The 12,864-nt window shown below is 44.8% G+C and overlaps 1 protein-coding gene across 1 annotated transcript in view; it reads left to right on the top strand.

Annotated features, from left to right (window-relative positions):
- Positions 1-12,864, top strand: part of PDCD11 (programmed cell death 11) — a 36,972-nt gene that overhangs the window by 6,188 nt on the left and 17,920 nt on the right. The window contains exons 7-19 of the mRNA XM_037497860.2: positions 210-391; positions 2,143-2,250; positions 3,351-3,557; positions 4,197-4,321; positions 4,518-4,578; positions 5,214-5,360; positions 6,665-6,916; positions 7,541-7,672; positions 8,195-8,389; positions 9,373-9,543; positions 10,447-10,666; positions 11,388-11,537; positions 11,944-12,059. Coding sequence (XP_037353757.1) covers positions 210-391; positions 2,143-2,250; positions 3,351-3,557; positions 4,197-4,321; positions 4,518-4,578; positions 5,214-5,360; positions 6,665-6,916; positions 7,541-7,672; positions 8,195-8,389; positions 9,373-9,543; positions 10,447-10,666; positions 11,388-11,537; positions 11,944-12,059 — 2,066 coding nt within the window. The remainder of the gene's footprint in view (positions 1-209; positions 392-2,142; positions 2,251-3,350; positions 3,558-4,196; positions 4,322-4,517; positions 4,579-5,213; positions 5,361-6,664; positions 6,917-7,540; positions 7,673-8,194; positions 8,390-9,372; positions 9,544-10,446; positions 10,667-11,387; positions 11,538-11,943; positions 12,060-12,864) is intronic.

Here is a 12,864-nt window from a genome sequence, read left to right as displayed (position 1 = left end):
TTCAACCGCTGCGCCACCAGGGAGGCCCAGCATTTCCCTGTCTTATTGAGATTTTTCCATGTTTTGGGGGAGTTTTTCCACATGTGGGTGTGCTACATAGTAACTGGGCTGATGGGCCGTGGATCTTTTCAGGTATTGCTTGAGTCCAAGTTAAAGGTCCTTTTCATAGAATTACCTTTCTTTTGGGGGGGCTGGGGCTGGGCTTGCAGGTGCTAAGCTGAAGGTGGGTCAATACCTGAACTGCGTCATTGAAAAAGTGAAAGGCAACGGAGGAGTTGTTAGTCTGTCTATTGGTCATTCAGACGTTTCTGTTGCCATTGCCACTGAAGAGCAAAACTGGACCCTTAACAACTTGCTACCAGGATTGGTGGTCAAAGCCCAGGTGCAGGAGGTAAGCCCTTCCTGTTACTTTTCTGAAATAAAAGTAATGTTTATCAAAGTACATGTACACAGTCTAAACTCTGCTGTGACCACTGGTCACATGTGGCCATTAAACACTTGAAATGTAGCCAGTGCCACATGGTGAAATGGTAACATTGGATTTATTGGGTTATTAAAGTAAATTTCACCTGTGTTTGTAGTTTTTAAAATGTGACTGCTAGAAAACTTAGTTACATATGTAGCTTGCATTATAGTTCTATTGGACATTACTGATTTAACAAATCAAGTGGCATTAAAAATGAAAAACTGTCTCATCCTTTCTAACCCATCTTTAACTTTTTAAGTTTCTTTTTTGAAATTTCTGTGTTTCTAAATTGCCGAGATTAGTAATAAGCATGTAAAAACACATGTAATTATATCTTGGCTTGTCAGTTTTAGGCATTGAGTTTTAACTTTTCAAGGGAGATGAAGATTTGACTGTCTTAATCTCCCCTCTCCTCAACTTCCCAACAGAGGTGCATTTAAATTTTGGGTAAATGGTTATTCAGTATTTAAATTTTTATGATTACATAAATATTATTTACTGCTGAGCTAGGTATTATACTATCATCCCTGAAATTGTTTTTTTGTTGTTGTTAGAGTCAATAATCAGCTTTGTTTTTGTCATTTGCTAAATTCTTTTCTTTCCTATCACGATTCTTCACACACCCTTTAGTTATTTTCCTTTCACTGCTATTTTCCATGTTTTCAAACCCTTTAAATAATCTCTTTGTTTTTTCTACCTGGAGACTCTTGCACTGTCCCCCTGTGGTACAAAGTGGCTTGCTCTGTCAGGCTCCTGCATAGCTGATGTCTAAAGGCTTCCCTTCTCTCATCCTGGATCCTTCCCCACTCTCTTGTATTGGCTCCTTCTTTGGTTTCAGGCCTCTTGGCTTATTCCCTTATTTTAGTTTGCATATTTTCCAGAAGAAACCTCATAATGGTACCTGGGAGGTTAATTTCTTGACCTCGTGAGTCCTGGGATCCCTAAGATCACTCTAGGGTCCATGATTCATCAGAAAGGCTCACAGGGGCCTCCCTGGTGGTGCAAAGGGTTAAGCACCGCACTATGAAGCAATCCACAGCCACTGCAGCACGAGTTCAATCCCCAGCCAGAGGGAAACCCACATGGCGAGGCAGACCTCTCTTGTCTCACACGCTACTCCCCTGAACAGTATATTTCAGTCAGTCTGCCTGTTCTGCTCCCCACTCTGTCTCTGGTGAATCCTCTCACCACCACCCCCCCACCCCATATCTCTGGCCTATACCCCAGCTCTTGTATGCATAAATAAATTAATCTTTAAAAAAAAAAAGAAAGAAAGGCTTACAGGACTGAGCCTATAGGGGTATTCATGGCTATGACTTATTACAGGGAAAGGAGGAGAGACTGTAAGACAAAATCAACAAAAGGAAAAGGCCTGTGGAGTGAAGTCTGGGAAAACCCAGGAGCAAGCTTTGAAAAGTTCCCTCCTATTGGAGTCAGAAAGGGTGTAGTCAGTTCTCCAGCAGCATGTTATGACTGCACATGTGAGATGTTTTCTACCAGTAAACTCATTAGAGACTTAATTCCTGGTGCTTTATTGGGCCTGGTCACTTAGGTACCCTCTGTCTGACACAGTTACGATGAAACATGTAGCATTGAGTGTTTGGTATGGACACATCTCTCACATTCTCAGTTTTTTCACAGAGAGGTTTTTCATGACTTGTTCTGTTTATTTCTAGGTGACTTCTTTTGGCCTTAAGCTAAACTTCCTCTCACATTTCACTGGTCTGGTGGACTTCATGCATCTGGATCCCAAGAAAGCTGGGACGTATTTCTCAAATCAAGCAGTAAGAAATGTTGCGCTTCTCTTTCCTTGATTTCAGTTGTGTCCCAGTCAGCTGTCCAGTCCCACAGCAAGCTATGGAGTGGGCCGTAGGGCTGCAGGGGCGCGAGGCGGTGAGGGGAGGAAAAAGAGTTTTGGAGAAGCACAAGAAAGTTCCAGTAGTTATCTCTGGGGACTGAGGTTATGAGCCCAGGGAGAAAAGGTAGCTTTTAGTTTTTATTTTGTGTTCTTTCATTTCCAAACTTAACTGATTTCGAGGCAGGGGGATAGGGTTTGGGTAACAAGTCTTCTCTTTTGTAACTTAAAGTGTTTTGGTGGGGGGAGGAGGGGTGTAGGATGTAACATAGGAGAACAAGATATGTTAAAGTAGACATGTTTAAATAGAAAAATGTAGCTTAAAAAGTACTCTGAGTAGTAGAAATAACAGTTTTGAAAAAAATTTTAAAGTACAACTGGCTGAAATATTGAAGATTATGTAATCAGGTGTTAGTAATAATTAACTCTGGGTAATTTTTCTCTCCTTATCTAAATATTCAAATTTTCTACAGCGAACATGGATATTTGGGAAGATAATCTCAGAATGTTTTCCAGAATGAAAGAAGATTTTATTTTTTTGTTTTTAACGGTGATACATGCTATAGATGCCATAGAAACTTTTTTTTTTTTTAAATAAAAATGAGCTTTTTCATCATTCAGTGACATCTTTGTTGACGTTTTAGTAGACCTCTTTTCCTATATATTGTTCACATTTTGGTAAACTTATTCTTAATAATTTTTTTTGCTCCCTCTAGTCATATCTGTGTGCAGAGTTCAGTCATTTTACAGGCCGTGACCTTGTGTGTGGCCTGTTCGTGGTGACACCAGTACACGTTTTCTGTCCCATATGTGTTGTTAGCATGATGGTGTTAAGGTGATATTTTTACTGCCTTGAGTAAGCCTTAATTTAATTGCACATAACCTTCTAGGACATTTTATTTGAATTTTCTGTGTGCTACTTGACGTCCAACTTCAACAGCACATGGAGAGTCTTGACCTCAGAAAGTCTGCTCCAGGGGTCTTATATCCTGTGTGTCTCCTGATCGTTATTCCCTTTTCCTTGTGCAGGTAAGGGCCTGCGTCCTCTGTATCCATCCTCAGACAAAAGTTGTACGGCTGAGCGTGCGCCCCACATTCCTGCAGCCTGGGCGCCCACTCACCAGGCTCTCCTGCCAGCACTTGGGAGCTGTGCTGGATAACGTTACTGTCCAGGGCTTTTTCAACAAAGTTGGTGCCACCTTTAAGCTGAAGGATGGGTCTCTGGCCTTTGCTCGGGTAAGGCCCCTCTTAATTTTGCCAGGTATCTTATCACTGGAAGAACTTTTGGATCACCAGTGTCCTTTTTTGCTTCCTTTACCCCTTATGTTAAATTCCTATTTTTCAATATTCCCAAGTGTGGCAGACTACTCATTGGGGCCGGAACAATGCACATTTGTTATATTAGAGTGCCTTATAATTAAATTTACTTAATGATACTTGGTTGATGGTAGTTTCAAGAATAAGTTAGGATCTGAAACACAATTTGGCAAAGGTTTTCTTAAAGGGCCAGGCAGAAAATACTTTTAGACTTGTGGGTCATGTGATCTCTGTTCTAACTACTCAGCTCTGTTATGGCTAAAAGCTGCCATAAACAGTATGTAAATGAATGGGCCGGGCTGTGTTCTAGTAAAACTGATTTACAAAAATAGTGGTTCGTCAGCCTCAATTTACTGACTCCTGATCTAGATTCTTCTTTGACCTTATAGAGATTCCATGATGGTAAAGAGCCGTTTTTAGTTAGAATAATTTTAATAGGTATTCAGAGTACTGTTTTGATGGCAGGTGATAAATGTGAGTCATCTTGGTGTGCTGTAATGTCTGATTGCCTCACATCTCTCTTCTCTGGTTTGTCTTTAATCACTTGGTACTTTGCAGCTCAGCCATCTCTCTGATTCTAAGAACGTCTTCAATCCTAAAACCTTCAAGCCAGGGAATACTCACAAGGGTAGAATCATTGACTTCAGCCAAATGGATGAATTGGCTTTGCTCTCTTTGCGGACGTAAGTCTTATTAACATGTGTGTGTATGTGTGTGGGATGGGGGGACAGGGTGCGGGGTTGGCTCCTCTCTAAATGCAGTTTCTCCTGGCCTTCCTTGGTAAGGCTTTCCTTCTGTGCTGGTGCAACTTAAGTAGCCCTGACTTTTAGGCCGCCTCTGCTGTAGTTTATTAAATGCTTTGTTTTCCTTTTGTTCTAGAGCTATTATTGAAGCTGAATACTTCAGGTATCATGACATTAATCCTGGGGCATTGGTCAAGGTAAGGCCACAAGCATATAATTAGGTCCGCCCCCTCCCTTTAAATATTTGTTAGTTCACAGTTTAATTGTCAGCTCATTAGTCCTCACGGTAACACATTTAAAGTCTTGTTCTTTGCCTCTGCCTGTTAACTGGGATTTCTTTCTCTTCCCTTGGCAAACTTGTAATTAATTTCAAAGTAACCGTCTTACCTGTACCACCCAGCTACACAGAGGCAGTAGATCATCAATCCTTGGGTTGGTGATGTTTATTAGACCAGCTGTGGTAATTGAACCCCTGGGGGGGGGGGGGCTGTGTAGGAAACCGGTTCCAGTTGTCTCTCTTGTCTGGGGCAGCTAGCTCACCTTTATAGGTAGAGTCCATTTTAGGGGAGACATAGTCTTCTTTAAAGATTGTACTTGTAAAGCAGACAGAAATTACTTGCTCACACAAAAAGGTGTGAAGATTCCCATAAATATATTGACTATATCCAGATCAGGGTGGAGTTTGTGCCTCGCCTGTATGAGATCTGGAGCAGCAGGCACAGTTGGATCAGGAAGCTGGGCTTTGTAAGATAGGTATGATGTGCTTTGTTGTAAGAGGAGGAGGAAAGACCATTTTTGAAGCATCTTGGCATCTTTTCTTTGGATTCCCTAGGGCACAGTGGTGACCATCAAGTCATGTGGGATGCTGGTGAAGGTGGGCGAGCACATTAGGGGCTTGGTACCTACCATGCACCTTGCTGACATCCGGTTGAAGAATCCAGAGAAGAAGTACCACGTTGGGGATGAGGTCAAGTGCCGGGTGAGCCTCACGCAGGGTCTCTGTTGGGGACTGCACCAGCTTGCAATGAGCACCGTGCTTCTCAACTGAAGTTTCTTTTTCCACAAAACATCACATAATATCTATAGTGCTGTGTCTAGTATGGTCCCTGCCCTTGAGAATTGTCTAGTATAATTGAGAGGTCAGATATCTGTACATGGAGAAAGCAGGCCAGTGAGACCTTTTGCCGTGTGCTTAAGTGCAGGCCATATATGCTGTGGTCAGACCTCAGATAAAGGCCTTGAAAGTGGCATGGGGCAGTAAGAATCATCACTGATAACAGAGAGCAGCTACCATGTAATACATGCTCTCTACCAGTTGCTACCCAAGCACATGACTTGTGTTATTTTTTTCAATCCTTAAAACAACTCAATACAGTAGATACTGTTGCCCTCATTTTGCAGGTGGGAAAATTAAAGCTTAGGAAAGCCAAGTATCTAACCCAGTGTCATACAGCTAATAAATTGCAGAACCAGTTTTCAAATTCACCTCTATGACAGTAATGTCTTCTACATTTCTGGCAGCAGTAGAGCTTGAACTGGAAAAAATGGGTAGGATCTGGGAGGTTGAAGAGGAGCAAGGAGTGTGTTAGGCACAGAAATGGCACAAACAAAGCTACCAAAACTTTATGACAGACTTGAATCCCAAGAGAAATTAAAGAGCATTGTGAAGAGTAAATGTGATTCTACACAGTGTTTGTTTAGCACAGGACCTGGCATGTGCAGGTGCTCAGAATGTTAGATTTTCTTTTCTTTTCATTTTATTTCATTGTTACTGAGTCAGCAATAACTCGTTGCCCGCTGGTGCAAAATTTTTAGTAGCAGGGTTAGGTGTTAGAGGATTTTCTTTGCCCTCAAAGAGATGACTTTCTGAGGGAAGAGAGCTAGTTGGATCTCTTAGTCTTAGTTTGTAGCTAATATGCAACAGTACTTAGCTGGTAAGTCAGTTCAGTTTTTCCTTCTATTAGATGAGATGCAAGTGGACTAGGGCCCTAAAGCAGTTAGAAAAACCTGTGACCCAGGACTGGAGTGCAGTGGGTTGATGAGTGCTGCTGCGGCCCCCGAGGGCGTAGTTTGCAGCAACTTGAGGTAGGAAGTACTTTGGAAATAGTGATACACCTAGGTTGTCATCTGGCAGGAAGCAGGAAGGATCTGTGATAGGTTATCCTCAGAGAGAAAGAGATAGCAAGTCCTTAGGAGCTAACCATGGCCTTTGGCTTCAGGGGGTTGTAGGGACCAACTCGGTGGCTCTCTTGATACTGGGTAACTTGATGATCCTCCCCTTAGGTTTTGCTTTGTGACCCTGATGCCAAGAAACTGTTGCTGACCCTGAAGAAAACCCTCGTTGGGTCCAAACTACCTGCCATTACCTCCTATGCTGACGCCAAGCCTGGTCTGCAGACACACGGCTTCATCCTCAGGGTCAAGGACTACGGCTGCATTGTGAAGTTCTATGGCGATGTGCAGGGACTGGTGCCCAAGCATGAGCTCAGTGCCGAGTCTATCCCTGACCCGGAGAACGTCTTTTACACTGGCCAGGTAGCCCTTTCCCTGGATCGCTCCCATCCTTGGTGACCCCCTGAGCACAGATTTGAAGGAGTAGTGGGAGAGTTACTTTAAGAGATGAGGAGAAGTGCTTGGGCCTGAGCCAGGTATGAGGAAGAGATGGCGAACAGGACAGAGAGAAACCCTTGGTGGTTCAACAGCAGCTGGCAAACTAATGGACTTCAAACCTACAATTTGGAAGAAATTATTAGTCTTATACTCTGGTTTCTCTTCAGATTGTATAAATCTTTCGCCTTTTACTAAAGAAATTATTAGTCTTTACCAATAACACATTGGGTGTCCCTCACATCAGAAATTGTTGAGGCCACTGTCACCACAAGGGGGCAGTGTCATAAAACTATGCGTCTGGGTCTGTCTAGGAAAATAAAAATTTTGAACTTGGGGTTACACCAAAAAATGTATTCAAGTCTTCCTTTCACCCAGAAAGCCTTGTGGGATTCTGTGTAACTCAGTACATGTCTCTTCACTGCCTTCCCATCTGACCCAGGGTTTTGGTGGCTCTCTTAAGTCCTCTGCAATGCTTACGGGGGGCACCTTTCTCTGGGACCTGAAAGGCCAGCTGTGAGGAGTTAACTAAGCAGATGTGCTTCTCACCAGGTGGTGAAGGTTGCTGTGTTGAACTGTGAGCCGTCCAAAGAGAGGATGCTCTTGTCCTTCAAGCTGTTGAGTGATCCAAAGAAAGAGCACGTGGAACACAATCAGAAGAAGAGAGCCATTAGCACTGGGCAGGTACTGGACTTGTCCGGACAAACCTCAGCTTCCTGAGGCGGAGAGCCGGGTGCCCTGGCCCACGGGATACTGGAGCCCACAGAGGGGAAGGGTTGGGGAAGTCAGAGGACATTCTCAGGCTAGAGAGATTTGGGGTTCTCTCTGAGAGACCCTCATGTATGCTTTTTCCTGTGTGTCAGGGCAAATGGAAGCTGCCCAGGGAAGGACAGGTCTGTCACAGTCTTGCTTTTCAGCATGTCCTGCTGCCCTCTCCTCTGTGTTCCCTAAGGCCAGCCTGCAAGTCTCTCCTTCCTCTGGGACCCGGTGGGAGGGACTGGAGAGAGGAGTGACCGCACCAGTGGGTGCGTTCGGCAGTTGGGCAGGGGTACAGGGGTGGTGTGTGTGGGGTATGGACAAAGCTGCCTCTCTGAGGTTGACCTCAGTGATCCTGGTGCTCAGATTTGATGCCCTGCTCTCCTGACCCAGATGAAATTGCTCTGTGCTTGACAAGTGCTGATTTTGGTCTTTCTCTTCCCTGAGTAGTTGGTGGATGTGAAGGTTTTAGAGAAGAACAAAGATGGGTTAGAGGTGGCTGTCCTGCCCCACAACATACCTGCTTTCCTCCCCACGCCTCATCTATCAGACCATGTCGCCAATGGCCCACTGTTGCTTCACTGGATCCAGGCAGGCGATACCCTTCACAGAGTACTGTGTCTGAGCCAGCGTGAGGGACATATTGTATCCTTTACTGATGTATCTGGAGTGCTGTGGAAGGTCGGGGAGTTATGGGCCTGGGTGTGGGAGGGCGGGTAACCCTGGGTCAGCTCTGCTCTTAGAAGCATGATGAAAAAATATTGGCCATTTGATTTCAGAAATACCTTCATAAAACCAAGCCATTAGCCAAGCCTTCCTTCTCCCTCTATTCTCCTGGTGGACAGTAAGAACAGGGTTAAAGTGCTGCCTGCTTGAAGATGCTGAGGGTCGGGGCAGAGTGAGAGTCCAGGGTTCTGGGGAGGGATAGGGTGGTGTGCCAGACCCAGCAGAATATTCCCTGTCACACAACTAGACTTTTTTGAGGGGTTCAGTGCTTGTCCCCTCGAGTTGGAAAATTTACGTAACTGTTGTCCTTTCCTGCCTTTCCCATTTTTCACCCACTACCCTCCCTGTTCCCCCTTGGGATTTGGGGCTTAGAAAATTCCTCTTGGTCTCGGTGTAGGTGCTTTGAAGGAGAACACTGCCTCTTCCCTTACAGAATTTAATATCACTTTAGAGTGAAGGTGGGCAGGGAAGGTGAGGAGCGCTGGTTGGTGTGACATGGGAACAGTAGAGGGCTGTATCATGGCCAGTTCAGCTGCCAAACATTTGGGTGGGCCACTCCTTTTTTGGTTCCCTCCAGTGATCTGTAAAGGAGTTCATGAGGGAAGAAATAAGGCAGTGGTTCTCAAACTTTTGTGTGCCTCACAATCACCTGGAGGGATTGTTCAAATGCAAGTTGCTGGACACCCCCCCTCACTCTCGCCCCCCCCCCACACACACACACGAGTTTCTCCCTCAGTAGGCTGGGTGGAACTTAAGGATTTGCATTCCTGACTAGTTCCAGGTGATACAGATGCTGCTAACCTGCACACTTGGAGAATCACTGGAGTAGCAGAAGGTGTAGAGTGAAGTGATGGTCATTTCATCTACTCTTTCTGGAATATTCCTTGATGAAGTGCTACCAGCTCCTTTGCAGGAAACCAGCTTTGGTCTCCACAGTAGAAGGTGGCCAGGATCCTAAGAGCTTCTCAGAGATCCATCCTGGAATGCTGCTCATGGGTTTTGTGAAGAGCATCAAGGACTACGGTGTGTTCGTCCAGTTCCCCTCAGGTCTTAGCGGACTGGCCCCTAAAGCTGTAAGTTCAGCCCCCTGCAAGGGCCTTTGAGGAGAGAGAACAGGTCATGGAACTCAAGCGTGGGAAAGAGCGGGTACTCATCCCTTGAGAGATTTTCAGGGGCATGACATGAAGCACCTGGCGAGGGGGAGTGGAGCTGAGCTTTAGCCCATGCTCCTTTGCCCAGGCTGCATGTCCTGACTCAGGGTTGGGTCCCGAACTTCATGCTGCAGCATTGGGCAGGTGAACAGCAGCCATGAAGACTACATTTGAACATACTGAACATGTTTTTGGACTCCCAGCATATATAGACATGGAAATAGGTTTTCCTGGGCACCTTGAGTACAGTTTTTTTAGCCTCCTGGGGTTTTTGAGGTATTAAGTTACCAGAATACCCTTGAAATTATTAGCTCCTCTGCCCCCCCCATCTCATTGAATCACAACCTTTTTAGACTACATGTTGTTATGCCTGCTGAATAAACAGACTCTGAGTGGGGCATGTCTGGTAGAAGAAAATAGCTTATAGCTCATTCACACCTCAGATAATACATGAATATTTCTCCCTCTCCATACTTTTGTCTCCCTGGTGTTTTGCCTGGACAATCTCATTTGTATCTCCTACCAGAACAGTTTTTAAAATGGGAGCAGGGGGAGGGCCCTGGAAATGTGCTTAGTGAGGTCACAGTTCTCATTAGGTGTTAGAGGCCTGGCAGTAACATGAGTTCTGGTCTGGGTGTCCCCTGGAAGTCTGAGTTTGGCAGCCAGGACCTTGTGTATGTGTTTGTGGAAGGAGCGTAGCGCTGTGCTGAGAGGGCTGTGGGGAACATTCTGGGCCTCATTCGACCCCCATTGAACTCTTTGTGGGCACATGAAATGGGTTTTCTTCATGGAACTTCCTTTCCTTTCCCATTTTCTTCCCGTCAGCTCATGAGTGATAAGTTTGTGACCTCCACAAGTGACCACTTTGTCGAAGGACAGACAGTGGTTGCTAAGGTGACCAATGTGGACAAGGAGAAGCAGCGGATGCTATTATCACTGCGGCTGTCAGACTGTACTCTGGAGGACATGGCTACCACAAGTCTCCTCCTCCTCAGCCAGTGCCTGGAGGAGCTGCAGGGTGTGCGCAGCCTCATGAGCAACCAAGGTAGGGGAACAGGGTTGAGGAGGGTTGAGGGTGGGGAGCACCCTTGAGTGCCGCCTGTCTGTTTTGATGGGTTGTTGGGCTTCTTGGAATTAAAACAAAAAAATAAACTTTTTAAAATTGGGAATATGACCTGCATTAGGCACACTAATCAGTAAGTGTACAGCTCAGTAACTGTTTATAAGGCAGACACCCGTTTACCTACCTCCCAGATTCACATGCTTCCACCCAGTTTGGAATCTGATCACAGCTTCAGCGTGCTGTGCAGTGTTTACCTGTTCACTTTTTGTTTCTTTGTTCAGCAAATACACAGTGGGTGAGAAATTGCAACAGGCCCTGGTAGAGGTTTCAATGGGGGCTCTTATTCTGACCCTCCTAGACATGGAACTTTTTGTGGGATTGTTGCAAACTTAATGGCAATTAGGAACAAAAGACTTTAGAGGGTAGATTCTAAACAGAATGACTAAAAATTCAAAAACCAAAAGAAAACCTAAGTCTTTGGTATTTATTGGTTGTCTTGACGAATGGGTGACTAGGGAGGTTTGCAAGAGGCTTAGGTCTTTCTACCTGTGATAATTCTCATGAGTATTAAACATTCTTACCAGAGGTGATTTTACCTTCATGGTGGTTGCACTGCTCTACTGCCCTCTTGCATTTCCAAAGCAAAAGATTGGTGAGTGTTGTTTCCTGTTACTAATCCCTGTTTCCTTTGGGTCTCTGGCAGACTCTGTGTTGATCCAGACACTGGCAGAGATGACCCCAGGGATGGTGCTTGACCTGGAGGTGCAGGAGGTGTTAGAAGATGGCTCTGTAGTGTTCAGTGAGGGCCCAGTGCCTGGCCTGACCCTGAGAGCCAGCAGGCACCATCGGGCAGGTGAGTGCTTCCGTTGTGCCCATCATCATGGTTGATGGAGAATCCCTTTGCCAGTTATCCTCATCCTGGCTACAGAATTTCCAAAGACATGGGGTTGATGAATTGGTACAATTGAAATTTTCAGGGTGCCTATCTTGTGTGAGTGCAAATCAAGATAACTGACAGCATACTAAAAAAGGTGCAGATATAAATCCTTTTATTGTTATAATTGGGTCACTAAGTTTTTGTGTATCAGCTTGCATAAATTAAGGCTCACCTGCACTTGAACAATGGGTGCTAGCAACCCCGGACATACGTCCTTTTATCTTCTTTTTGGGCTTAAGGACTTGCAGGGCTCTTGGAGGGGTACTGTCTCCCTTCACCGTGCTGCAGGAGAGTGATCACATTGTTTGGTCCCGCACTGCAGGGCAGGAGGTAGAACCTGGGCAGAAAAAGAAGGTTGCAATCCTAAATGTTGACATGTTGAAATTGGAAGTACATGTTTCCCTCTGCCACAGCTTGGTGAACAGAAAAACTAAAAAGGTAAGTTTGCTGATACGCCACACACCCCTTCAATCTCATGCTTTTTGCTTGGGGTTCTAATGCCAAACTATAGATAGGGTGGCTGTGTGCCTGGATTTGGCTAGGACATTCCTAGTGTCCACCCGTCATCTTGGTGTTGTTATTGACAGCACTTTGACTCTGGTTCAGATGATAAATTCTGTGGTCACCTGTGTTTAGGGCCAAGCAGGTAATGTGAATAAGTGATATGAGCAGGTGGGTTAGGCAGTGCTAGCTGTGGAATTGACAGCGTAATGCATGACCTGGAACCAGGGACAGAGACTCTTCAGCTCCCTGTGGTTGTTGCCAAGTGGGAACATCTGGGTATAGTGTCTGATTTTTGATAGAAGGCAGAATTTGGATTTGTATTTTAAATAAATGCTGGAAATGACATTTATAATTTAAAAAAACATCATATGACCCAAACAAAATACATCCATGGGTAATCCTGACCTCCAGGCTATTCATCCTCTATGTGACAGAAGAATGGGTTCAAGAGAAATCTCAAAATTTATGTTTTCCTCTGGATGGCATAATGTATTTGGTCCTCATCTAAAGCATTATGAGTATATAATTGCATAAAGTATGAAGCAGAGTTTTAGGTATAATCCTTAATTGTAGTTGCTTAAAGTTTTAAGACTTTGAGACAAGGAGAAATAAGAAATGAAGCCAGCTTTTCACTAGATTTTTCTGGCAGGTCCCTGTCCCATTTTATCATCTGAGTAAAGCTGGTACACAGTGTGGATTTTGGGAAAAGATAGGCCATATGCCTTGCACCCAATAATCT

Source organism: Talpa occidentalis, unplaced genomic scaffold (assembly GCF_014898055.3).
Source record: "Talpa occidentalis isolate TD23 unplaced genomic scaffold, MPIMG_talOcc4v2.1 talOcc4.8, whole genome shotgun sequence".
NCBI classification, from domain to species: domain Eukaryota; kingdom Metazoa; phylum Chordata; class Mammalia; order Eulipotyphla; family Talpidae; genus Talpa; species Talpa occidentalis.
The sequence above is the reverse complement of the archived record's forward strand: the minus strand, read 5'-3'. Positions and strand labels throughout refer to the sequence as shown.